This window comes from Gamsiella multidivaricata (assembly GCF_025024155.1).
Source record: "Gamsiella multidivaricata strain RSA 2152 chromosome Unknown BC939scaffold_63, whole genome shotgun sequence".
Classification (NCBI taxonomy): domain Eukaryota; kingdom Fungi; phylum Mortierellomycota; class Mortierellomycetes; order Mortierellales; family Mortierellaceae; genus Gamsiella; species Gamsiella multidivaricata.
In genome coordinates this window covers 1-23,245 of record NW_026251771.1, presented here as the reverse complement: position 1 = coordinate 23,245, position 23,245 = coordinate 1, and the positions used below count along the sequence as shown (strand labels likewise).

The following is a 23,245-nucleotide window of genomic DNA, read 5'->3' as shown; positions in this document are numbered from 1 at the left end:
AGCGTAGCGAACGATGACATAAAAAGACCCAAGGATATCGACTCGAATCGCCGAATTGTGATCAATGGAATTGGGGAGGTTGGATAAGTGGGAGGACTGATAGCGAAGAACAGTTTTATACCCGTTCTTCCTTAGAAAGGGCCACAGGCCCTCAATATCCATGATACAGTAATCTACGCGAACGAGGAATGACAGTGAGGGAAGAATGAGGGTATGGAAGGGATTGACCCTGGAAAGTGTGAGATAATAAAAAAACTATTTATGAAGAGCTTTGTTGAAGGAAGAAAAAAGTTTACAATGGACGACTTGTACTTGGATACGTTCGCTATCCCCATACAAGCATTGGCGATGGCGTGGTATATGTCACCGAACGCGTTTGTGAAACCCCTTCTACCTTTTTTTCCCTTTCGCGACTCGGCTATGGCGCACGCAAGTTGGATCACTTCTTCTCCCCACCATGTTTGAGAATAGGTCTTAACTCTTCGATACCCTTTTTAATACGCTCCCTAACCATTTACCCCCGCCCCTCACAACTCAGACCTCTCCCAGTTCGTTTTTATTTATTTATTTTTTTCAAACATGCCTATAACATGAAAGGCAGTGCCAAAGGCTGGGCTATCCAACCTCTCGGTAAATTTATCGGTACTTGCATGTACATGTATCTCGCCATCGGAGGAGTCGACGCCATCAGCTATAGTGCATCGTAAGTCCCCATGGTCTATCTCACCAGACAATTCAATTGCCAGCAGGATTTGTCTCATCCCTAATTGCAATACTAACAGCAGTGTTTGCTTGTCCTCTATCCGATCTAATCACCAATCTGTAATCGTCCACTTGCACAGCAGTAGTTTAGGCCAGGCATTTGCCTTTGGAATTGCCCTTACGGTCACTGCCTGGGCATCCTTCCGCATCTTGGGCGCGATGTTCAACCCGGCGATTGCGCTCTCCAGCCTGATCACAGGCCATATCTCTGTCCCTAAATTCGTCCTGTACTTTATCTCACAGCTCTTGGGAGCCATGTTGGGCGCCGCTCTTGCCCGTGGGACGACTCCCTCCAGTGAACGAATCCTCCAAGTCAACGTCCTCGCAAGTGTATCTCTGCCTCGCACTTGATATGATATCGCGTCTCATTCCAATTACTCAAAGTGATCTGCCAAAAAAAAAAAAAAAAAAAAAAGGCTAACGTCAGAAAACTAACATCAAAAATTTGCTGTGCAGGGCAATAACGAGAGCATCGCCCGCGGTTTCTTCCTCGAGTTCTTCTTGACGGCAATCGTTTGCGTTGTCTACCACATGATCGCCCATGAGAAGAACCGTTCGACCTTCATGATGGCCCTTCCCTACGGTCTCTCAATCTTTTCGGCTTATCTCTTTGCGACCCGCTACACGAATGCGGCCCTCAACCCTGTTCATGCATTCGCTACCTCACTCTCAGCTCGCTGGTTCCCGCGCCAGCACTGGATCTTCTGGTTCGGGTGAGTATCTAAAAAAAATCATCCTATTGTTCGGAGACGGTTACCATAAAAACGCTTTGCTAATGAAAAATCTGTTCAAATCCTCCACCCCACAACATGTAGACCTCTCTGTGGCGCCATCCTGGGTGCTGCTCTCCATATTCTCCTCCGCTACATGGACTATGACGATTACGCCTACGGTATTGATGCCGAGAACGAGCCCCAGTGCTTGCGTGCCGAGGCTGCCTATAAGGGTGAGGCTCCTAATACAGCCACCACGGCTGGTCACCACAACTACAATGACTGCCATGTCCCGGCTGGTCGCGCCACGATGAGTAGCAACACTGCCCTTGGCTACTAAAAAAAATTGGATAATAGGCGCTTAATAATTCTTTAATAAAGTGCCCTCGATAGTAGGCCTATTTTGAAATGCGAATTTTATACCTTTGGCGATTATGATGACTCTATCCGCAATCCATGACCAAAAGAACGAACATCCCACCAACGAAGGCGCCCGGCCACAAAAAAAAAACTATGCAAAACACGCATTGCATGACAAAGTCAAGTTCATCAAGAACTTGAGGACGAGGCCAAGCACAACCCATATGCCTTCAGCTCCCCCATATTCAAAAAGTTAAACATCAATTCTTCCGCCGCCAAAAATATACTCAAGACTAGAAGAAGGTCTTCTTGCATTTCAGGATATATGAGAGCGACTTCTATCCGAGAGGGACAACAATCGAATTGCTCGATGAGGAAGAGGAGGAGGATGGACAGGACGCCATTGATAATTCGGACGAAGGTTACATTGATCCGACACCGCGTTATCAGGACTAGACGATGCAGATGAACGAAAAAGTTGTCCATAGCCGCATTAGCAGCTCAAGCGTCCCCAGAAAGCACAGGGCCTTCAGAGAATTTGAAGGGCATACTGCGAGACTTTACCGAAGCTACTCTTGTCCAAATACGATTTGCTGACCTACTGCCGAAGGCGCACTGTGGACACATAGCCATGAACTATGAATCCTCCCAGATTCAGTCCTGCCTGGCGAAGGAGAATGACTTTTTGCACACAGGGGCGTACAAATATGGCCGCCGAGCTCCAGTTGTCTTAGACTCTTTGTGCTTCTTCCTATTGTTTACCAGGTACGCAGGGGCACAGCCATTTCTTGTCAGGCGGCTAGTCCTGTTTGAGGGATGCGTTCATAACCCGCAAATTGTTTGATCGCATCTTCTTTTCTCCTCCTCGCACTCCGCATTCTATTTCCCCTCCTCACATCTACTGCCGAAATGAGAAAAGTGTCAAGGCTGATTTACAGGAGACGGGACTTTTTTGTAAGAAAGGCAGGCCTCACCTGGCATCTTGCGTCTGTGTGTTTACTCCTGGTATGGGACCCAAACAAGAGCGATTGTGTCGCTAAAGGGTTGTAAGATGAATAACCAAGGTGTGTGTGGAGCTCGATTAGCCGTACCTTTTTCATGGGTTTGTGTGCGCGACCAGACTTCCTCCTTGATGATAGAATCTTTTAAATCGTATATGAAGCTGGTCTCCGATTTTCATCTTGTCGCCGACAACTGTTCCTTTTTATCTGTAGACGATTCCCTTCTCCCCAAAGCACCTTCTTTTTCTGACTCTATTTTTTTTTTTTTTTAATATCGTGTATCTTCTGCACTTGGACAGAACAATAATGACTTTTGTAGCTTTCGCCGTTTCCTGGTTCTTGTGTCTGGGTATGCTCCTTTTGAGCATCCTGCTTCTGGGGTCTACAGAGGCCCATATTGCACTGCTCTACCCACCGCCCCGCGGTGGATTCGGTACCAAGGGGGTTGACTGGCGAGTACATGAGTTTGTCGGGTACCATGGATACAAGTTCCCGTGCGGAGGGTTCCCTAAGGGACTCAACTCAAGTAAATCCAAACGTCCTTGCTTGTCTATTTTTTTTTAATGATGCGCTTTGCCAATCCCTATTCGCTCACTCACAGAACTTTCTCATCCTGTACATCCTTTTCAGTTCTTAAGGCTGGCCAGATCGTTCCTGTTCGGTTCTGGACGTCAGAATTCAAGGATGTAAAGCGCCTGCCAAAGAAATCGATAGGCCAGGCGCGTCATGGCGGTGGGATGTGCGAGTTCTCGTTGTCATACGATGGGGGTAAGAGCTTTCATGTGCTCGCGACCTATACGAGGACGTGCCCGGATGTTGCTTACGAATGGCCGGTCAGGAACCCGGATAATGTGCCTCCTTGCAGTAATCTAGGTAGGAAAAAGAAAGAAAAAAAAAGAAGCAGCAAGGAGCATGATTTGCAGTGAGAGTAAGGAACATTGACGCGTCTATATTTATGATAATACGTGTGTGTATGTGTGCGTATTTAGGCAAGTGCTTGCTTTCATGGAGCTGGATGGCCGCCTTGATTCCTCAGTTTTATCACAAGTAAGTAATCTGATTCCTCGGTTTCTCCGCTGAATCATGTATAGGATCGACAGCAGACGCTAATCTCCCCATTACCTTCTTCTCTCCCTCTCTCTTTTAGTTGTGCAGATGTGACAGTGCAGGGTGTCAAGAATGGCCGACTACCGAGTAAGACTATCCAGCTGTATAATTTCAAGGGCCATAAACAGGGCGTCCGTATGTCTGGAGATGGTCATTCGAGGAGCGTTGGTCCTGGACCGATCAAGTGAGGCCGAAGAAGCGACGCAGAGGAAGAGTCTTTAAGTAGGGTGGAGGGTATACGTCATTAGGTTGTGCTGCAAGATACCTACCCATGTCGGTATTCCACATCATACACGGTACACGTCCACCCATATCTTCTCTGCAGAATAAAGACTAGAATAAAGACCAGAATAAAGACCAGAATAAAGACGCGAACACGACGGATGCGAAAGGACGCGCTATTGATCAAAGTATCTCGCGAGCAATTGAGTTTGTGCGGAGCTATTGATCGAGTCCGATCACGCGCCTAAAAGAGACAGCGCGTGCGAAAGTTCGTTCATTTATTCATTCATCCCATTCATCCCATTCCTTCCTCATCGTCCAACCAACTGGAAGAATAAATGATGCAACGCACAAGACTCATCGGACTCCTCTCAAGGACAGCAGCCAGACAGCCGATCCAGCAGTGGGCTCAGCCTATCTCGATCCGCACCTTCACTTCTGCCCCCAAGACCGACAGCCAGGCACCACGCTCCGTCTCAGTTACGAAGGACAAGAACTCGCCCGAAGTGGCGATTTTCACCCTGCACCAGAGTGCGTTCAGCCATGAAACCGCGAAGCTTATGCTTACAGTACGTACAGTGTGGTATAGAAGGGGGGAGAAAAAAAAAAAAAGGCGCAATCAGAATAATAGTGCTGTTGTGCAATCGTCTTAGTTGTTACCAACATTGTCCTCCTGGTCGATTCGTGGCGAAACTGACATGCTGTTTATTTCATGGATGTGCCTATATCTTCCGTATCTTTTTTTTTTTTTTTTTTTTTTTTTTTTCGATCATTGGACTATATTTCCTCAGGAGTGGAAGGCCATGGAGCAGGACCCATCGATCCGCGCGGTCATGTTGAAGAGTGATCTCAAGTCCATCTTCTGCGCCGGCATTGATTTCAAAGAGTTCCTAAAGGGCCCTGAAAGGTTTCGTTACTCTTCCAATGCTGCGTTTGATGTTTCTCCAAAACAAGAAAATAGCATTTCAGCCTGACATAGAGGCAATCCATTTTTCTTATATATACACATTTGACACAGCTTTGCGGAGTACTGGAGATCGATCCGCCATATCTTTGATACGATCTACAGCTCGCGCCTCAACACTGCTGCCTCAATGCACGGACACAGTCTCGGCCTAGGATGCGTGCTCGGTATGGCCTGCCAGGACCGTTTCATGATGGGCGCGGTCCCCAAACCCGGGACGATCGGTCTGAACGAGGTCGACGTCGGTGTTCCGGTCCCACACTGGCTGGTCGAGCTCTTTGCAATGATCACATCCCGTCGCCATGCAGAGCGGTTTTTGCCGCTTGGCAAGATCCTATCTGTGAGAGAAGCGCACGCGATCGGGTTGGTCGATAAGGTGGATTTCTCGAGTCAGGAGGAAATGGATGAGTTTGTGGTGCGGTACTTGGCAGGACGATCGACGGCCCCACCAGTGGCCCAGGCTGAGACCATGCGGGTGATCCGGTTGAATTTCTTGAAGTTTTTCAGAGACTCGGAGGAGGAGGATGTGCAGACGATCACGAAGTATGTGCAGCAGGAGGAGGCGCAGACAATCTTGAAGGGGCAGCTGGCGAAGTTAGCGGCCAAGGCCAAGAAGCAATAAATGAGAGGTGCTTGTTGAAAAAACCTTTTTTTTCGATTGCACATGGTTTTACAATCCTACCCACACCCGGGAAAATTTGTTTTGTTTTGTGGTCGATCACGATCTCCACAACGAGAGTGTGTGTTGTTCTTGGTCCAATGAGTCCAACAAGGGGGGCTCGATCGATGGATGGGCGAAAAGATAAAGTGAGCCGCGTTCAGGGCAATTAGCAGAAGAAAAAAACGGCCTCAATGAGTCACAAACGAATACGATTCGAAAGTACACATGCTAAGAAAAATGAACTCTTCAAGGTTGCGATCCTGAATCAAAGATGAACACAAAAAGGAGGGTCGAGATTGGCGATCCAACCGGAGAATTTATTTTACAGAACATAATGCAAGAGAGAATCTATCCACGTTGCAAGTGTGGATTTTGAAGGAGAGAAAGATCTATTCGTAAAGGGAGTAGAGTAATTGAAAGGGTACTATGTTACAACTTGGCGCCTCCCAGCTCCTTGGCAAGAGTGCGGCTCCTGGCATCTGCGGCAGTGACGCCCTTTTGGATCAGCTCACGGAATCCACCCGCCTCAAAGGCCTTGATCGCCGCATCCGTGGTTCCCTGGGGCGATGTGACCTTGACCCGCAAGGTCTTGAGATCGTCCTCGCTCAACTGGGCCATCTTGGCTGCCCCGAGACAGGTCTGGATGGTCAATGCCTTGGCGGTCTCGCGATCCATTCCCAGGGCCACACCGGCGTCCTCCATGGCCTCCATCATCAGGAAGAAATACGCAGGTCCCGATCCTGAGATTCCTGTGACGGTGTCGATCAAGGACTCAGAGTCGACCCAGCAAACCTGCTTTGATACGGCGGCCATGAGCGATTCGGCCACACGACGATGTTCTTCAGTCGCATCGGCAGTCGCGTACAATCCTGCGGCGCCTTCGAGGACGAGCGCGGGGGTATTAGGCATGACTCTAATGACGGGGGGCAGTTTTTTGGTGGCGGTTGTTGCGGTCGTGGTCTGGGCGTCGTCCGAAGAGAGGAGATCCTCGGCCATGAAGCGTGTGATCGCACTGGTTTCGATACCTGCTGCAATAGAGATGACCAGGGGCTGACTGGCACGGAGGAGAGGGGCGAGATCGACGACGACAGATCGCAGGACCTGGGGTTTGACAGCGAGGATGACGACCTCGGCAGGGGCAAAGTCGGTCGAGGCTGCCGTGGGGTTGACCTGGATGGAACCGTCCTGGATGAGATCCGAGGTTGAGGTCGAGGCACTGGAGCCGCTGATGGCGAGCTGGTTAGAGCGTGGGCCGGAGAGGGTCTGGAGACCGGGGTATTTGGATTGGAGGAACTCGCAGCGGGCTTGGATGGGTTCTGAAACGACGCACTGGGAGAGGGGATATCCGCAGGCGAGGAGGCCGCCGAGGATGGCCTCGGCCATGTTGCCCCCTCCGATGAAGGCGAGTCGTGCTTGGTGCTGCTGCTGCTGGGTCATACTTGCTATAGCTGCTTGCTGGTGTTTCCTGGAGGAGATCAATTGACGATGGTAGTGGAGGATCGAAGTCGAAGTCGTCGCTGGTCGAAGTCTGAAGTTGAAATTAGATAGGAGATGAAGGAGAGAGAAAAGAGATAAAACAAAGAGGGTAGGGAGGCAGGTGTCTTTTTATACCCGATGCCGATCTGGATTGCTTCCTATTGCTGTATCAGACGTAGGGTTCATCTCCTAAGGTAAAGCGCCAGTCTGTCTGTCATCTTTTGCCGCTGCTGCTGTTATCGCTACTGCTGCTGTCGCTACTGCTACTGCTACTGCTACTACCACTACTATTGCTGGTACTATTGCTGGTACTATTTTTGGCACTATTGCTACTGTTGCTGCTGCTGTGTATGTGTATGGGGCCTGAACATGGACGCATGTAGGAGCGCTGACTCGAACTGGATCTTATCTGGAGTCAATCCTAAAAGTCGCAGAAACTGCGGGAGGAGGCGTACATGGGTTTTGAGCGAGTCATTTTGCCCGTCCTCGCTCACGTGCGCGGCGCCATTGATGGAAGGGAGTGAACCACGTGGCAACCCTGTCCTCCTCCTCTCCTCTCCTCTCTTTCTTCCCTCTTGCTCTTTCCCTTGAAGTCCACTCCTCCCGCCTCAATCCACCCGCAATGCTCATCCCATCCATCCACTGAACCACCCTGCCACCCCACTCTCCCTCGACAGGACGCAGAGAGCAGCCAGGAGAGCCCCAGGAGCCAGACTTTGAAGGAACCTCATCTTTCTTCTCTTTTATCTTCTCTTCGTTCTTCTTTTCGTCTCTCCTTTCTTCTTCTCGTCTCTCCTTTCTTTTCTCACGACATATTCCTTCCGTCGTACAACACATATTCTCTTTTCGCCTCCTTCTCTTTTCTCCTCGCTCTATTTGGTCCTTCTCATTCATCCCATCGCCGTCTTGATCCCACTCAAATGTCGCCCCATGTGCCCACCGTCCTCCACAGTCCAACCACCAGCTCCGGCCTCGGCTGTGTTGACCACTTTCAACTCAAGCTCCATGCCAACTCTCCACATCCCTCCACAATGGCTACGCCTAGCATAGTTGACAAGAAGCGTGGACGTCCCCTAGAAGAGTTCTCGCACGCCCGCAAGAAGATCGCCAGCGAGCTCATGGCATTCGAGTAAGCTCACACTATCTCACTGCTCTGTTCCCTTCGACTTAAAGTTTTGGTGGCAAACAGTCTGACAGACGCTTACATGATGGTGCGTTTCTAACCTTGCTGTGTCGGCGTTTCGTTTTCATGTTTTCGTTTAGGTTCCAGTCCCTCTCTCTAAGCAATGGCGACGGATCTGTCATCCAGGATGGCTCGCCTAGTTCCGGATCGCAGCTGCGTCGGCATCCTCCAGTTCAACAGCAAAGCGCTCAGCAGCAACATCAGCATCAATTGGATCAGAATGAAGCACAGTTTGCCACAGTTCCCCCGCAGGACATACAGCAGCACGATCGGGTACAAACAAAGGCGCTACAAAATCCGGATATGCATAACGAGAGATTGCAACAGCAGCAGCGTGGTCGCGCCAAGAGTAGTCCAATAGCACCCGCTCGTACTATATTGGATCATGCGGTTGAGATCTTGCCAGAGCAGAGAACCGACCAGAGTCCTGATGCACCAAGTTCGTCATCGATGCTCTCCGCGCCATGTCAGGACTACAATCGGTTATCCCTTTTGCATACTCACCGGAATCATACTGATCAGGCCGCCCAACCATCCATACCCTCATCGATCTCTCCTTTCTTACTCCTGTCGCCACCAATTTCTTCGCCGTCTATGACTTCTACCATAATGGACGTTTCAATGAACATGGATGAAGGGGTTCTTGATTCATCTAAAGCATCCATACAGGATGTAAACTTGGACGGAAACAACAGCTCTGCTGTATTGTCGCCGTCATCATCTTCATCAGGAACGACAGTGTCTAGCGTCAAAGTTCTGAGTCTACGGCAGCGGAAATGGAACAGCGTTAGGAAAGAGTGGCAAGATTGGCAGGAGGTACAAGCAACCCACACTCCCGATCTGCCTGTACCAGCTGTAGAATACGAATACGACACACAGATGCAAGCGAACAGCAGCAGTGACAGCCCTGGATTCAACGGTGCGGTCATGTGCAACCAATCTGAAAGAGTAGTTATCGAGATGAAAGTACATTAAGCTAATCGTCCAATCGAAATCTTCAATTTATACACATCATCAGGCCCTGGATCTGGGCCTAACGTGGAGCAGGGAGCGTCGGAAGCATGGACTGCTCGTCATGGCAAGGCAATCTTACACGAGAGCGCCTCGCCTGTGAGCCACCCTCATTCCGGAGGACTTGGCCGTCAACATTCGTTTCATGAGCCAGTAGAGAGGTCTAGGATCGAGTATAATGGAGATCAGCAATCGAATACGGAGCAGCGAGGCGCAGTTGGAGCAAGGGCGCGTTCTTTTAGCGAGACAAACATTTATCCACATATCCAGAGCCAACACCAAAGCCAGCAGCAACATCAGGACCCATATTCAACAATGGATGTGTACCAGATGCCGGTGCCTCAGAGGATCAATCATTCCCTGGCGCAAGTAGAGACTCATCATCAACAGCAACAGCAACCATCACACCGCAGTCATTCTTCGCAGCAGGCGCAGCGACATTATGGACATCCCGCGCGCCATCACAGCGACCATATCTATCCTCAACACGGAGATCATTGGGAAAGAAACGATGATGGCGAGACAGAACATGCCAGATATAATTTACAGCCACTGGCGCAGCCCTCGAGAAATCGGCATAATTCGTTGAACTCCGGAGCTACAAGTCATCAGCATTCATGGATGGCCTTGTCGATGACATCGCTGGATGGTACTGTGAACGTTCCAAGTGATAGGTTCTCAAGATTCGCTCCTAGTTCTTCTTCTGGTTCCTCCTCCTCAGGATCGACGTCGTCTGCGACTCGTCTGGAAGAATTGCACAGTTGGAACCAGCAGCTGCTGAAATCCCAAAATGGATACCGCGAGAGCAACGGAGTCCAGAGACATGGTTATGGCCGAGCTAGTCCCGTTCAGCACTATGGAGGGCAGCATCAGCACCACCAATATCAACATCATCATGGGAGCGTGGAGGACGTATCGATGGGCGAAGAGGCGACGCGACCAATGCCCTCGAGATCTTCGTCCCCTGTGCCATGTCTTTCTATGGCGCCGACCATCACTCGGCCTTTGAGCATTTCTTTTTCGCACCTTGCTGGGTCTAATATGCTCGGAAACCTTTCTGAGCACGAGCATGACGACGACATGGAGCTCTGAAGCGTTGGATTCGTGTTTATATCATCTTTGTTCTTTTTGTTGCATTTTCGTTCCGCCATAGAGCGCCAATTTTGTATTATAGCCTGTTGCCCCCCCTTTTTTTTTTTTTTGTATGTACATATTCAATATGAACTGTTTATTTGTGCTAAATAAGAGATATGAGGGTAGATATAAAAAGAGGATTGGAAAGGGTGTTTCAAAGGGTCCCATTGACAACCGCTGCGCTCACATACGCATCGGAGCGGATGCCTCTACCCCACCTCTTCTTCTTCCACTGGCGCCCCTCAAACTCTGCAGCCTTGCCAACAAACGCACCGGCTCTTGAACAGGGCTCGAGACTCTGACTTAGCAGATCATTTTCGGTCGGGTTCGGAGGTCTCTGATCTCCAAAAGAACAATCTCCAACGCGATTCGAGCTCCAGTACTTGCAGACATCCGTTCCCGGGTTCGAGGCATCCCCACCCTGCCAGAGGCGTTTATCGCCTAATGATCCGGGGGATATCAAATCCATCCCGCCCTCGACGACATAATCCGTACAGGTATAATATTCCCCAAAGCCGGCTTCTGGTTGTCCATAGTACACACCGCCACCGTACCAGATCCATTGGAGAGTCACCTTTCCGTCTGGGAGGTCTTGTGGGATGGTGAAGGTGGTTGAGCAGATGCCATCGCCGAGGCCGTTCATGGGGCCGAAGTAAGAATCTGAAGGATTGTCAGGCCCGCAGTTAGATTCGTAGCAGGAGAATTTGGAGGTGAGGGCAGAATTAAAAGCGGACCAGGAATCGGAGTCATCAAAGGGGACCATGGCGAGGCGGACGAAACCACCGGGGTGGTTGAAGCGGCGCCATTGGACGGTTAAGGTATCACCGCGGCGAAGGGTTTGGATCGAGTAGGTAGGGTCGTTGAGGATCGGGGCTTGCGAGCGAGGAGAGTCGCAGGGGCCGTGACAACCGGCGCCGGATGCTAGAGAGCGGTGGTTTGCATGAGGATGTGAGAAAAGGGAGGTTTGCTCTTTTGACGGGCCTAGACGTGTAGGCAGGGCATTGGAATGGTAAGAAAATTTTACATGTCGAGTTCTTTGCTTACCACAGGTACCCCACCATTCGATGTTGCCTCGTCCGCGGGGCACGGTCATCATGGAGTGGGCATATGCTTGGCTGGCCAGGAGGATGCAGCTGAAAAATGAAAGTATATTGCGCCGCATGACATGCAAAAAAAAAAAAAAAAAAAAGAAGAAGGATGTGTGAAGACGCGTGGAAAAGACCCCAAAAAAAAGAAAAAGAAAAGTACGCGACTGTGCTCTGGGACGCGTCAGCCAATGAAAAGGACGAAAAGTGAGTTAAACAAAAGCCAGGGCAATAAAACGGAAGGGGAGGTTCTGGTCCTTGAGGCAGTTCCAGGAGCGTGAACTACCCTCTGCTTTTTATATAGCACGATCCCGTTCGCTGCTGCGATGCTGGCAAATGGAGCACACATACACATCTCTAAATCCCACTGAAAGAAGATGTGGTTATTTCTTCAGCATAGTTGATAATAGGATGGAGTCAACTTTGGTCGTGTCGAATTCTTATCCCAGCCGGTGACCCTGAGTTCTGGAATGACTTGTTCTTTTATTATTATTTTTTTTGTATGACAGTCTAGAATTCTAGAACCGATTCTCAGGGTCGGAGAGGGGACCCGTTTTTCCTTTGCTTTCATTCGAGAGCGACGATCCAAAGAATTATCAGTCGAAATCGTGAGGTCTGGTTATCTGAGTCTTCCTATGCCAGGTTTCTTTTATGTACCGTACTATATTTCTGTTGGTGTCAATACGGACGGACAGAGTTGTTTACCCCCCGCACCAATTCAATACATGACCTTTGCTTTCGACGCGTCATGACGGCGACTAGTGCCATTGCTCACCCTTGGTGTCCCTTGCTTCTGTTTCTTCGATGTATCTATTTGGCCCGGGTCTCTCTTTCGGTTTCTGTGTTTGATTACCATTGAATCAAGGCCGTTTCACAGAGATTCTTCCATGCTGTCTTCATATCCAAGCGCAACAGCTGATGAATAATAGTGCCATTGCACAGGATCACGCAAGTGCACGGCAAAAGACAACAGGCAGGAAAGGCGATAAGGGTGGGACGGAGGCGCTTGATGGGGTGAGGGGATCCCATGAAAAAAAGACGTGCTCCGTCCAATGGTCGTGATAGGGTGGACGTATTTTCTGGGTCAAAGGACGAAGGGGATGGGGGGAAGGGCAACGTACGCAGGGTACCCGCACCGAAGTATAAAAAGAAAGAAGGGACACGCAGCAGCCTGTCTTTTCTTCACAACTCATTCTCTCTTCCTCATCCTCTTCCTCATCAACCCACCTCTCTCACTCTCCATCCCTAGCTGAATCAATAAACATGGGCGTCGAAATCGAGCGTATCACCCCCGGCGACGGCGTCAACTTCCCCAAGGTTGGCGACAGCGTTACCATGCACTGTAAGTTCCCACCCGGACCTTGGCTGTTTGGAATGCGTGGCATGATACGTATGCACTGTACACCTCCTGATGCTGACAACGATGTTTTCTTCTTTATCTCAATCGTATCTTCTCCCTCGGACCAGACGTCGGAACTGTAGGTTCATTAATTCAATGCGATGCGGTTGAACGTCATACCTCAATTGCCGAAAAAAAACATTGGCAGGAAAGGTCTCGTTCTTATCTATTTCACACGCTGACGCGCCGTTTCTCTTCATTCACGTACGTCCAACCAATAATAGTTGACCGATGGATCCAAGTTCGACTCCTCGCGCGACCGTAACGATCCCTTCAGGACTCGGATCGGTGTCGGCCAGGTCATCAAGGGCTGGGACGAGGGTAAGGAAGGATTACCACAGCAAGAGATGTCGGTCGATGGATATGACATTGCAAATGACCTAGCGCTTAAACTCACCTTTATTTTTATTTTTCCCGATCGCTGTACCGATATATAGGTGTTCCTCAGCTGTCCGTCGGTGAGAAGGCGATTCTGAAGATCTCGTCCGACTATGGTTATGGTTCCCGTGGATACCCCCCAGTCATTCCCCCCAACGCTACCTTGATCTTTGAGGTTGAGTTGCTCAAGATCAACTAAGGACGACGGGAGGGACAGCCCAGTCAACGTCCTCCGGTCGTTATTCCCCAGTCTTTTGCAGTTTATTCAAGTATTCGACGTGTAAATAAAAAAAAAAAGAGTCCGTTGACCGAAATGACACCATCGCATGCGCAGAAAACATGCTCGTGCTTTTTTCATCCTCCTTCTTTTAAAAACAGATCGAAAAGCCATGCACGGAACAAACATTGGAGTTGTGACCAAGTCCATGAGTCACTCGCTGTTCTCTGGTAGCTGAAGACAGAAGACAAGGAATCTTTCCTGGTACTCGCTATCTTTCCAGCAGAGTCCGAATTATTTAACGTAAATGGACGGGATCGTATTCTGCACTCCCAATTCCTGCATACCGTCGTAAAATCAGCCCCTTCCTGGTATCGATATCCCACTCGCACACATCGAGAAACGTCGTCTGTCAAAAGGAACTAGTACATCGTTCATATCGAGCGCAAGGCGGAAGGAGTAGTGACAAATACAGAGGGGGAAAAAAGACGAGGACACGGATGGACTAAGGACCCATGGACCTTGAGCAAATGACGCCTGTCGTTGCGCAAGGGGCTATCTGAGACGAAAAGCAAATAAAAATAAAGAGGGAGACTGAAGATTCAATAGACTGGCTCCGCTTTCCTACTCTGAAGAAGATGAAAGAACGAGACACAGTGATTACCGTTGTTGTAAACCGCGGTCTTTTCGTTGCATCCGATTCATCCGACCTTCCTAAACAGTGCTCTCTCTATTTTCTTCCCAGCTTTTCGAGTTGTGGATCAACAAAGCCGGTGTGCAAATATGTTACTATCGTCCCCGGAGGCCGTTGGTTGAGATCCGCGTTTTCTTCTTCACCATCGCAGCTGGTATCATCGCGTTTGCGATCGCGACACTGCACCTGCTTCGATCATATTCCTATGAAGGATGCGAAGCTCCCACGATTGATTTCTCGTGTAGCTTTTTGGCGAGCTCTTTCGGAAACCTACTTCAGACAGCTGCAAGATCTACAGGTATGCGTCTGTTTTGACCGACAGCTATCTTTTAATTCTCTCGTCTGAACTTGATGTAGGGCGGACGATGGGATCCGGTCAGTGGTGGGTTTGCCACAGAGGACTGGGCATTTCACATTATGATGGTGTTCTTTTTCCTCTTCTTCTTCACCATTATCTTAATGCTGAATATGCTTATCGGTAAGAACATCGCTTTGCTTGCAAGGCGCGCGACATGCTTTGATGGAATCGTACCTGGCTCTTGATACGATCTCTTTGCTGTCATTATTGTCTCTTGTTACTAGTCCTTATCAATGTCGCGTTCAACAAGGGCGACGGCGGTTGGCGTTTAGTGTGGACCAAATTACGTCTGCGATATATCGAATGTGCAGAGAATATGTCGTACTCTATCCATCTTTGGATTTCGCCAGACACACGGTTGGTTTCCCAAAGAGCTCTATTTCACATGCGACTCCCAAGCAAGTTCGGGCTTACCAGGACAAGTATCATGAATTCAGCACTACTTCCGGAGACATTTGAAATGGCTGAGGACTGGAAGCGCCGTAGAATGCCTTGGGAAAGACTATTTCGAAGTGCTACGTGTGGTATCGGACGATCCTGGTCGTCTATACAAAGATATAGAGCAGCAAGAGCGGATGCAGAAACTGCTCCAGGGTCAGCAGTGGGAGCTCAAGAAGTTATTGGTTATTGCTGGAGCACTTTGCAGCATAGGCGGAAGATCTCCCTAGACTTGCATAAGCTCTATTCTCACGACTGGAATTTTCTTGTTTCTCCACATTTTGTGAACCTCCTTTTTTTTATTATTATTTCTCGCCTTCACACATCACCACCCTCGCCTTCAACTCATTCGTCCAACCAAGCAAGGACATCGTCCATGACTCAACCGCATTCATCGCAGCAATCGCAACTTCCTCCGGAGTACCGTCAAGCGTTGCTTGAACAACAACGTCAACAACAACAGCAACAGCAACAACAGCAGGGGCAGGGGCAGCAAGCAAGTGCTCCCACGCTACAAGACATTGAACAGAAGCACTCGCAACTGCCACCTCAGTATCGTCAAGCCGTGCTCGAAAAGCAGCAGCGTGAGCAAGAACAGCAGAGGCGAGAGCATCAACAACATTTAGCACCATCAATACTACAGCAGAGGCAGACGCCAGGAAGGAATCAGTCCGTCTCACTCTCGTCTTCGCCAGCCGCTGGAGCAACATCGTCATCTAAAGCCCTCGCCGGCGCTTGGGGCTCCACACGGCAGCGCAATGCGTCGGCGCCATTGACAGGTGCCTATAGGAAGGACCGGGATAATGATTCATTGAGCACGACAGCGAGCACGACAGGTCCTGGTCGCGCTCATTGGAAGGTATAATGTGCTCTGGGTCAATTAGACGGACACAATTAAGTGAGTTTGTCGAGCTACTTGAATTCAAAGCTGCGAAACTGATATTGTTATATCTCTTCATTTGGACACAATGGTCGGCAATTCTAGCCGGATAGCAGCACGAATGTCTGCACCTGGCCAGGGTGTAGACTTATGTTTGGACTCTTTGACAGACGACATCATTGCCGAAAGTAAGCTTTATCTTCATCTTCATGAAATGAAGTGGTGAAGCTGTCTTCGTAATCGATCCCTACTCGTTGATAACGCGCTGCAAATCCGTTCGTACTCACCTTCTTATCCCCCTTTTTTTTTTTTTTTTTTTTTAGATGCGGAGACATTTTTTGCAGCACACATTGCTCAAAGGGTATCCCGTTGGATCAAGCACTGGATTTCAGTCCATCTGAAGGAGTCATGAGTAGGGCATGCGTTGGCTGCTTTGAGGCTTATGAACAGTGGCAGGGACTGGTTCCCTCGGGAAGGAACCCTTTCACGCATGTGTCGGAGGACATGACGCAGGCAATTGCAGGCGGTAGCACGAAAACAGGGACGGCGTCGTCTTCGAATCATCGACCAAACCTTGGACGTATCCCAGATGGATATCTAGGTGGAGAATCCACAAGAGAGGCGATTGGACGGGAAGGTAAAGGAGAGACGAGGGCATACGGACTGTGTATGGCTACCAAGGCAAGTAATGACATATTTTTTTTGTTTCTTTGCCCATCGTAGATGTCGTCCGGCAAACGACCCCAGCGTCTGCGAATATTGCGATCAAGAAGCAGTCATCCACAGGTAATTAGATAAAGACCGTGCCCTTTTTTTCAGCTGCTAAATTATGGTGCAGAGTACTGAGCTCAGATAACCAAACATTGATGGACGCTTAGATCAAACGGTGTTGCCGATGCCCTCTGTCCCCCATGACTGGTCGTGGAGTACGTTTTAGCGGTCGTAGCGGAAAATACTACTAGTGTCGATAATAATAAACTTGCTTCAACCACGTTTCGTTAGCCATTTGCGGCGCCCTTTGTCAGCTGGGGTGCCTGACCCGTATTGTTTAATGACGAGAGGGAGAGCGCGTCGTCATGAAAAGAATTAGGGTTTTTTGAACGACTCTGTTTTGGCGGCGTCATTTTATCATCATTGCAAAGACTCGGTATAAAAACCAACCCATGTCCCACCCTAATATGTCTTTTTTTTTTTTTTTTACCTCAACATACATACAACTCCACACAACACACGACAATAAGACAACATGAGTATGTGTTCCAATGGCTACAGACGTATATAGGAGTAATCGCCCAGGTGCATTATCTAAGCACGCATTCACATCCTTCACCGATAGACACCTCCGCTGATACACACCCCGAGCACGTCAAGACTACACAGGAGCTCGACAAGTTCTTGCAGGAACGCCCTGCACCCGAGGAGCTCGTCGAGAAGAATATTCTCAAAGGTATGGCCTCAGGAGGGACGGACGACAATGCCATGGCCACATGGAAGACAACTGAATTCAAGACGCAGCAAATAACACTCTCAACTGCGTATGACTAGATCCAAAGCTCGCCCCTGCATTGCAACACCAGGCTGAAGAGCTCAAGAAGGCAAAGCTCGAGGATGCTCTCGCTCACAAGATCGAGAACCGTCCTCCTCCAGAGAAGCTGATTGAGCAGAATATCCTTCATGGTAAGAGAAGACATGCGTTCTATGTATATGTGATATATTGATATGCTACCTTTTTTTTTTTTTTTTTTTTTGCTTACGCTCTTTGAGGTTGGGGTAATAAATACTTATTCATGCTTTGTATGTGGGCATAGACTCGACGGTTGCACCAAGAATTCAGAAGCAGGCAGAGGAATTGAAGCGCACACAGCTCCAGAGCGCATTGAACTCGAAACTCGAGCACCGACCTGCGCCCGAGGAGCTGGTTGAGAAGCACATTCTTTAAGAGATTCAGGGCGCTTTTGTACATATGGAAAAAAACAAACGCTGGAATAAATCACATTTGTAATATCTACAATAGATGTATGGAAATGCATATATTTTGTTCAATTAAGTATGCAGGGGTGGAGACGGAGAATCTAGCGGGATGCTGGATGGTTGCTGAAGAAGGACGTTGTAGCTCTTAAGCTGGACCATCGATCAACACTTGCGCCTGCGAGAAGAAAAAAAAGGAACTCAGTTAGAAGCTCATCCATTGTTCACTCAAACCCAACTGCTCCTTCTTCTACTCACCGGCAAATTCTTGACACCATAGACCCCAGAGATTCTGGGTATGATCGTCAAATACTGCATCATCTCTGACCAGGAACACGCAGCCTTTGGTTCCAAGCATTGGCTCCAGAACTTGGCCTTATAATGGAGAATGTCCCACATCATCGCATCCAAACACTTGAACGCCGCGGGTTCCGCAGTACGGAACTGCTCCACCTTGTCATAGACGTCGTTGCCGTGCATGATCGTGTCCAGAGTCGACAGCTGGGCCGTACTGAGTCCCACACAATCTGGGATCGAGGGGATGGCCCGCTTGATACAGCTGTGACAGTTGTCGGACTGAGCTGATGTGATTTGGATGGTGAAGGCGCTTAGGAGGCCTAAGGAAAGGAGGAAGAGCGTCCTCCAAGAGAACGAAGAGTACATGCTGACGGGGACAGGGATGTCAGGCAGGGAGTAAAAAAAGCAGAAACGAAGAGAGAGAATGAGGAGCGCTGCAGTGGCAAGATAAAGTGGTCTTTGGATCCCCGGGATCATTTCCAGAAAGAGCCCCGGGGAGAGAAGAGAGACAGGGAGATTCTCGAATGTGGGTGGACTAGTCGATTTTCAAATCCGCATCATCTAGACACACACATCTTCGCGTCTTGACAGTCGGTTCGCATATGATTTATTTACAGCCTCAACGGATCAGAGTGTAATAAGTATGTACAGGTTAACACGATGAGTAGAGGCCGGTCTACTGGCCAGCCAGCTCGATGCTGGCGATCGCTGCTTCGTCAATGTCGTCCTTCAGCGTAATATTCTTCAGTCCAGATTGCATCAAATACTCCTTTCCCTCCTTCACCTGGTTGCCTTGCAGACGCACCACAATGGGCACCTTGACCTTGGGTCGTCCTTCCTTTAGAGCGGTCACCATTCCCTCTGCAATAGTCAAACAGCTGGCGATCCCACCAAAGATGTTCACCAAAATCGTCTTCACGTTCTTGTCCTCTGCCAGGATCTTGAAGGCCTGAGTGACCTGTTTCGTCGTCACTCCACCGCCAACATCCAGAAAATTAGCTGGATTTGAACCATGCAGCTTGATAATGTCCATTGTCGCCAGTGCCAGCCCGGCTCCGTTCACTATGACGATGATGTGTAGCAAGACGAATGTCAATAAGTATCTTGTTTTACGCGTCGACACCAAGCGTTCGATAGCGTCGGTTCATACCTAGACAGCCAATGTTACCATCCATGCCTACATAGCTCAGTCCACAACTTTCTGCCTCCAGTTCTCGAGGATTCTCCTCGGTTGTATCGCGCATCACCTGCAGTTCTGGATGCTTGAACATCGCATTGTCGTCGAAGGAGATCTTGGCATCAAAGCATACCACTGTACAAGTATGAACGATTACGGGTCGATTAACGATACATCATGCTCTCGAGTAAATGTTCCTGGCACTGTTTCATATCCAAAGGCCATACCATGGTTATCAGGTGTCAGGCCAAAGGGATTGATCTCGATCTGGACAGCATCCACGTTGATGAAAAGCTCATATAGCTTTTGCATCTGTTCAGAGGCCTCGGCAACGGCTTTCCCTTGAAAACCAAGCTTCATGGCAAAATCCAGCGTTTGCTGCTCTGTTGGTCCTGTCTCGATATCAATTGGGGTCTAGGAAACATCCAGCCCGAGGAAAGGATGTTAGCGAGCAATACTGAGATACAATCTAATTATGTGGTAAGTACTCATCCCATTTACTTTGTGTATATGACTGGGGTGTTCTGCTGCAACTTGTTCGATCTCCATTCCCCCGTGGGGACTTCCCACGAAGACCGGTCCACCACTTTCGCGATCCATCAAAATGGCGAAATATGTTTCCTTTGCAATATCCAATGCCTCAGCAATCATGACCTATTGGTTCAGGAATGAAGACATTCTTTTCAGTTACATGTCTTTTGTAGGGGCTAACAACATCTATTGGGCACAGCAGGCGCACCTTGCTGACAAGCACTCCATCGTCAGTGGTCTGATGTGTTTTGAGCTTGTAGCCTAGCATCTCTGAAACGAGGTCCGGAACCTTTGCGGGGCTGTCGAGATTTAAATGAGATAACTTTCCATGAGCTCAAAGGACTTTCAGTATATTTTCCTATCCATCGAACAACCTATCTACGTGCTTACTCCCTTGTTAAATGGACGCCGCCCTTGAGTCCACTCGAAAATTCGCCCTTCCCTCGTCCGCCTGCATGGATTTGTGCTTTGATCACAATCTGGTCTGCCTCTACGTTTTATAGTTCAATTCTCCGGCGTGAGTCTGCAGGGTGTATAAGAGATCGACAACATGATGACATCGTCAGAGAACGGACAACTTACTCAGTGCCTTGGCAGCATTCTGTGCCTGCTCAACTGTCTCGGCGATAGAAAAGCGCTGGACATTGATGCTCTGTTTTGCCATCAATTGCTTAGCCTGGTACTCATGCAGGTTGAGATAGCGAACTTGACTTGCAACGAGGGCCTTGGCTGGGACCAATGAAAACTTTATTTATTTCATCCATTGGGTCGGATCAGTGCGTGAGGAAGAAATATAAAATTAGTATGTTGAATGGCGAGCAAGTAGAAAGACGACTATGCGAGTATTCATTCCCCTGCTTGTCCAGGACAAATGGATTGCAGGTTTATTACTGCGAAGTCGCAGAATACCTGGGGGTGGACGAGACGGAGGGTCGACATTCCTGTCAGAGGAATGCTTTGTCTGAATGCATGTCGGAGCATTGCAGTTGAGGTCGCAATGAGTTGAGTAAGCGGTGGTGGAGTAGGAAGCAGGCAAAAGGTGGGAAGAAAGGTGGCGATTTTGGTGAGAAAGGTGGAGAAGATACAGACATTGAAGAAGCTGAAGGTCCGTCGCTGTTTTTATGGCATAAAACTCTTTTGATCTGCAATAACGCAAGGGTGTAATAGGCCAGTTGAGGTCACAAGTGCCTTTGTTTCATGCATGCGCCGAAAAGTAGTGGACTCATTCCGCTGGGCTGCATGGAGAGTTGTGTGTATGCTTTTTACTACTAAAGTGCCCGCTGCTTCGTCTATGTGTCTACTATTCGTTCGAGTGCTCCGGTGATCTTCGAGTCCACAAGAGCATCATGTCCGGTGCGATACTACAAACGAATCGGGAACCATTCCATCGGTGCTGTGCTGCGCATTCGAATGGTTCACATACGGATCAATGTAGTCGTCCGGCACCTTTTCATCCTTTCTCGACATAAATATCCTGCTCGCTAGCAACACAAATGTTGCCGAGATAAAGATAGCCACTATTTTTCCATTTCATTGAAGATGAAATCCACGGTCAATCGATGATCATTGTTTAACACGCCGGTGCAAATAAACAGTCGATGCTGCTCCATATCCTTACCCATGCCCTTGCGAGTTGTCTCCCATTTTGCAGCTTCCATCTTGGTCCGCATGTCTCCGAGCTGTGCCATGTAGTGATTGCTCATCGATTGGATCCTGATCTCGAGTGCTTTTTGCTCCTCTCGCACATCGCTCTTACGGCTGTTCATATCGATGGCGATGTCGTTCTTGACATTGGCGATATCCTCGCGTAATTTTTGGTTCAAGGAATCGATCTCTCGCGAGATGATTTCCGTCCTGATCGCGAGAGCTGCTGCATCGTTCTTTCGTAGGATCTGGAGCTCGGTCCTGAGCTCTGTTAATGCTGCCTTGAACAGATACGATTCGTTTTCAAGATCGCCCTTTGTCAGCATGTTCTTCCTGATCTTGTTCGTGCTAGTTGACGCAAATAACCGCAGAGTCGAAAAATGGCCTGTGAGTTCGCTGTTGTCATTCCTCCTCGCTCCAGCTGACACTTATAGCAACCGTTATCCCGAGAACGTACTGCTGTCCGATCAAGGACTTCATGATGCGCATAATACCCTCGGCTTGTCCGCGTTGGAAACCATTATTCTCCAGTTTTGATACGATCTTGTTGGTATTGAAATTGTGATTGGTGACAATGGTCCGTCTAAAGAGTATGGAAGAGAGACTGTTGGGGTCCCTGAAGAGTTGGGTATAGTGCGTTGGGGTTGATAGTAATGGGCGCACGCTAGCTGGTGACGAAAGAGCGCTCCTGGATGGATCAGATCGGGTACTTGAATCCTCCTGTACGATGGTTCCTGTGCTGACGGTATGCCTGAAGCGCACATGCGCCGTGTTGGCGCACCTGGGTTCCAGTAGAGTCCTGCTGAGGTGGCCGGTCGTTCCTGATGAGTGAAAAAGAGATGTACAGGAGGATGTTAGTGTCGAGTCGGAGAATATTGGTCGTCCATCCTGTCGCTACGTAGTACCTTTGGAGAGAAGGTATCTTGGGCTGGCCATGGTGTGTAATAAGAGATGCTGTCGAAAAGTGAGATGGAAGCGCGAGTGTTGGGTGCCTGGCAAGGCAATACTTACCCACTTACCCCCACGCTCCTCCTTTTCACAACAAGCCACCTGTCAGCGATTCACTCTTTCAAGTCGTGCCTGGACGGACAGTTGTTGCTCCGCACACATCCTACACAACCCATGTTCTCGCTCACGAAGAATCTCGGTGCTCGCTTGGCAGGGTATGCCGCCAGATACGCATCGACAACAGCCAATGGTAAGCAGGAGAGCAGGAGGGCTGGATAGCGGCGGACTGGATTGCGATCGTTTCCATGAACTCGAGTTAATCAGTCTGATCAGATCAGCAAGCAGGAGAACTAACGCTGTCTCTACTGCCTTCGTAGCCGCCAAACCAACATACACTGCACCTGCGTCCGTCATTGTACCGACTCAATTTAAGCCCAACACTCGAGGACAGGGATTGATGCAGCTTATCTCAAAGGAAGAAGTCAAGCGACTGGGTGCTGACGGACGCTCCAAACTCTTCAACAAATCCCATCCAGACTGCCTTCGCACAGGCGATGTCGTTCTTGTGGAGACACTCAATTCCATGTCGACAGACAAGACCAGCACGTTTATTGGAGTTCTCATTGCCATGGATCGG

General features: G+C 49.1%; 12 protein-coding genes across 12 annotated transcripts; 7 read left to right on the top strand and 5 right to left on the bottom strand.

Annotated features, from left to right (window-relative positions):
• Positions 1-599: 599 nt before the first annotated feature.
• BC939DRAFT_381521 (aquaporin-like protein) lies at positions 600-1,641 on the top strand (the record flags this gene model as incomplete). The annotated part of the gene is made up of 4 exons (XM_051551758.1): positions 600-703; positions 783-1,080; positions 1,219-1,475; positions 1,578-1,641. Coding segments are annotated over 4 exons (723 nt in total), but the record flags the coding sequence as incomplete, so codon positions are not given.
• Positions 1,642-3,142: 1,501 nt separating this feature from the next.
• On the top strand, positions 3,143-4,131 carry BC939DRAFT_505875 (uncharacterized protein; the record flags this gene model as incomplete). The annotated part of the gene is made up of 4 exons (XM_051560727.1): positions 3,143-3,362; positions 3,467-3,709; positions 3,826-3,883; positions 3,984-4,131. 4 exons carry the CDS (start codon positions 3,143-3,145, stop codon positions 4,129-4,131), a joined length of 669 nt encoding a protein of 222 aa, XP_051409113.1.
• Positions 4,132-4,456: 325 nt separating this feature from the next.
• On the top strand, positions 4,457-5,917 carry BC939DRAFT_460543 (ClpP/crotonase-like domain-containing protein). Its single transcript, XM_051556895.1, has 3 exons — positions 4,457-4,734; positions 4,957-5,072; positions 5,184-5,917. Exons 1-3 carry the CDS (start codon positions 4,504-4,506, stop codon positions 5,749-5,751), a joined length of 915 nt encoding a protein of 304 aa, XP_051409112.1. The 5' UTR covers positions 4,457-4,503; the 3' UTR covers positions 5,752-5,917.
• Positions 5,918-6,099: 182 nt separating this feature from the next.
• Positions 6,100-7,665, bottom strand: BC939DRAFT_460540 (pyrroline-5-carboxylate reductase dimerization-domain-containing protein). The gene has a single exon (XM_051556894.1). The coding sequence runs from the start codon at positions 7,225-7,227 to the stop codon at positions 6,220-6,222; it is 1,008 nt and encodes a 335-aa protein (XP_051409111.1). The 5' UTR covers positions 7,228-7,665; the 3' UTR covers positions 6,100-6,219.
• Positions 7,666-7,827: 162 nt separating this feature from the next.
• BC939DRAFT_460538 (uncharacterized protein) lies at positions 7,828-10,663 on the top strand. The gene is made up of 3 exons (XM_051556893.1): positions 7,828-8,395; positions 8,530-9,368; positions 9,468-10,663. The coding sequence occupies exons 1-3, from the start codon at positions 8,187-8,189 to the stop codon at positions 10,550-10,552; spliced, it is 2,133 nt and encodes a 710-aa protein (XP_051409110.1). The 5' UTR covers positions 7,828-8,186; the 3' UTR covers positions 10,553-10,663.
• BC939DRAFT_531395 (uncharacterized protein) lies at positions 10,663-11,741 on the bottom strand. Its single transcript, XM_051561609.1, has 2 exons — positions 11,639-11,741; positions 10,663-11,515 (listed from the first exon to the last, which is right to left on the bottom strand). The coding sequence occupies exons 1-2, from the start codon at positions 11,688-11,690 to the stop codon at positions 10,749-10,751; spliced, it is 819 nt and encodes a 272-aa protein (XP_051409109.1). The 5' UTR covers positions 11,691-11,741; the 3' UTR covers positions 10,663-10,748.
• Positions 11,742-12,810: 1,069 nt separating this feature from the next.
• On the top strand, positions 12,811-13,777 carry BC939DRAFT_460531 (peptidyl-prolyl cis-trans isomerase). Its single transcript, XM_051556892.1, has 4 exons — positions 12,811-13,021; positions 13,147-13,157; positions 13,303-13,399; positions 13,516-13,777. Exons 1-4 carry the CDS (start codon positions 12,943-12,945, stop codon positions 13,653-13,655), a joined length of 327 nt encoding a protein of 108 aa, XP_051409108.1. The 5' UTR covers positions 12,811-12,942; the 3' UTR covers positions 13,656-13,777.
• A 1,762-nt stretch (positions 13,778-15,539) lies between these two features.
• On the top strand, positions 15,540-17,036 carry BC939DRAFT_495356 (uncharacterized protein; the record flags this gene model as incomplete). The annotated part of the gene is made up of 5 exons (XM_051559643.1): positions 15,540-16,022; positions 16,149-16,231; positions 16,367-16,680; positions 16,767-16,829; positions 16,922-17,036. The coding sequence occupies 5 exons, from the start codon at positions 15,540-15,542 to the stop codon at positions 16,978-16,980; spliced, it is 1,002 nt and encodes a 333-aa protein (XP_051409107.1). The 3' UTR covers positions 16,981-17,036.
• A 390-nt stretch (positions 17,037-17,426) lies between these two features.
• BC939DRAFT_400623 (uncharacterized protein) lies at positions 17,427-17,982 on the top strand (the record flags this gene model as incomplete). Its single annotated transcript, XM_051552556.1, has 3 exons — positions 17,427-17,490; positions 17,589-17,720; positions 17,852-17,982. Coding segments are annotated over 3 exons (327 nt in total), but the record flags the coding sequence as incomplete, so codon positions are not given.
• A 73-nt stretch (positions 17,983-18,055) lies between these two features.
• Positions 18,056-18,774, bottom strand: BC939DRAFT_460527 (uncharacterized protein). The gene is made up of 2 exons (XM_051556891.1): positions 18,270-18,774; positions 18,056-18,189 (listed from the first exon to the last, which is right to left on the bottom strand). The coding sequence occupies exons 1-2, from the start codon at positions 18,672-18,674 to the stop codon at positions 18,160-18,162; spliced, it is 435 nt and encodes a 144-aa protein (XP_051409105.1). The 5' UTR covers positions 18,675-18,774; the 3' UTR covers positions 18,056-18,159.
• Position 18,775: 1 nt separating this feature from the next.
• Positions 18,776-21,158, bottom strand: BC939DRAFT_460525 (succinyl-CoA ligase subunit beta, mitochondrial-like protein). The gene is made up of 8 exons (XM_051556890.1): positions 20,926-21,158; positions 20,599-20,761; positions 20,407-20,506; positions 20,225-20,315; positions 19,987-20,139; positions 19,713-19,899; positions 19,459-19,620; positions 18,776-19,370 (listed from the first exon to the last, which is right to left on the bottom strand). Exons 1-8 carry the CDS (start codon positions 20,995-20,997, stop codon positions 18,985-18,987), a joined length of 1,314 nt encoding a protein of 437 aa, XP_051409104.1. The 5' UTR covers positions 20,998-21,158; the 3' UTR covers positions 18,776-18,984.
• Positions 21,159-21,635: 477 nt separating this feature from the next.
• On the bottom strand, positions 21,636-22,227 carry BC939DRAFT_389488 (uncharacterized protein; the record flags this gene model as incomplete). Its single annotated transcript, XM_051551887.1, has 2 exons — positions 21,636-22,008; positions 22,118-22,227. Coding segments are annotated over 2 exons (483 nt in total), but the record flags the coding sequence as incomplete, so codon positions are not given.
• Between the last annotated feature and the right edge of the window lie 1,018 nt (positions 22,228-23,245).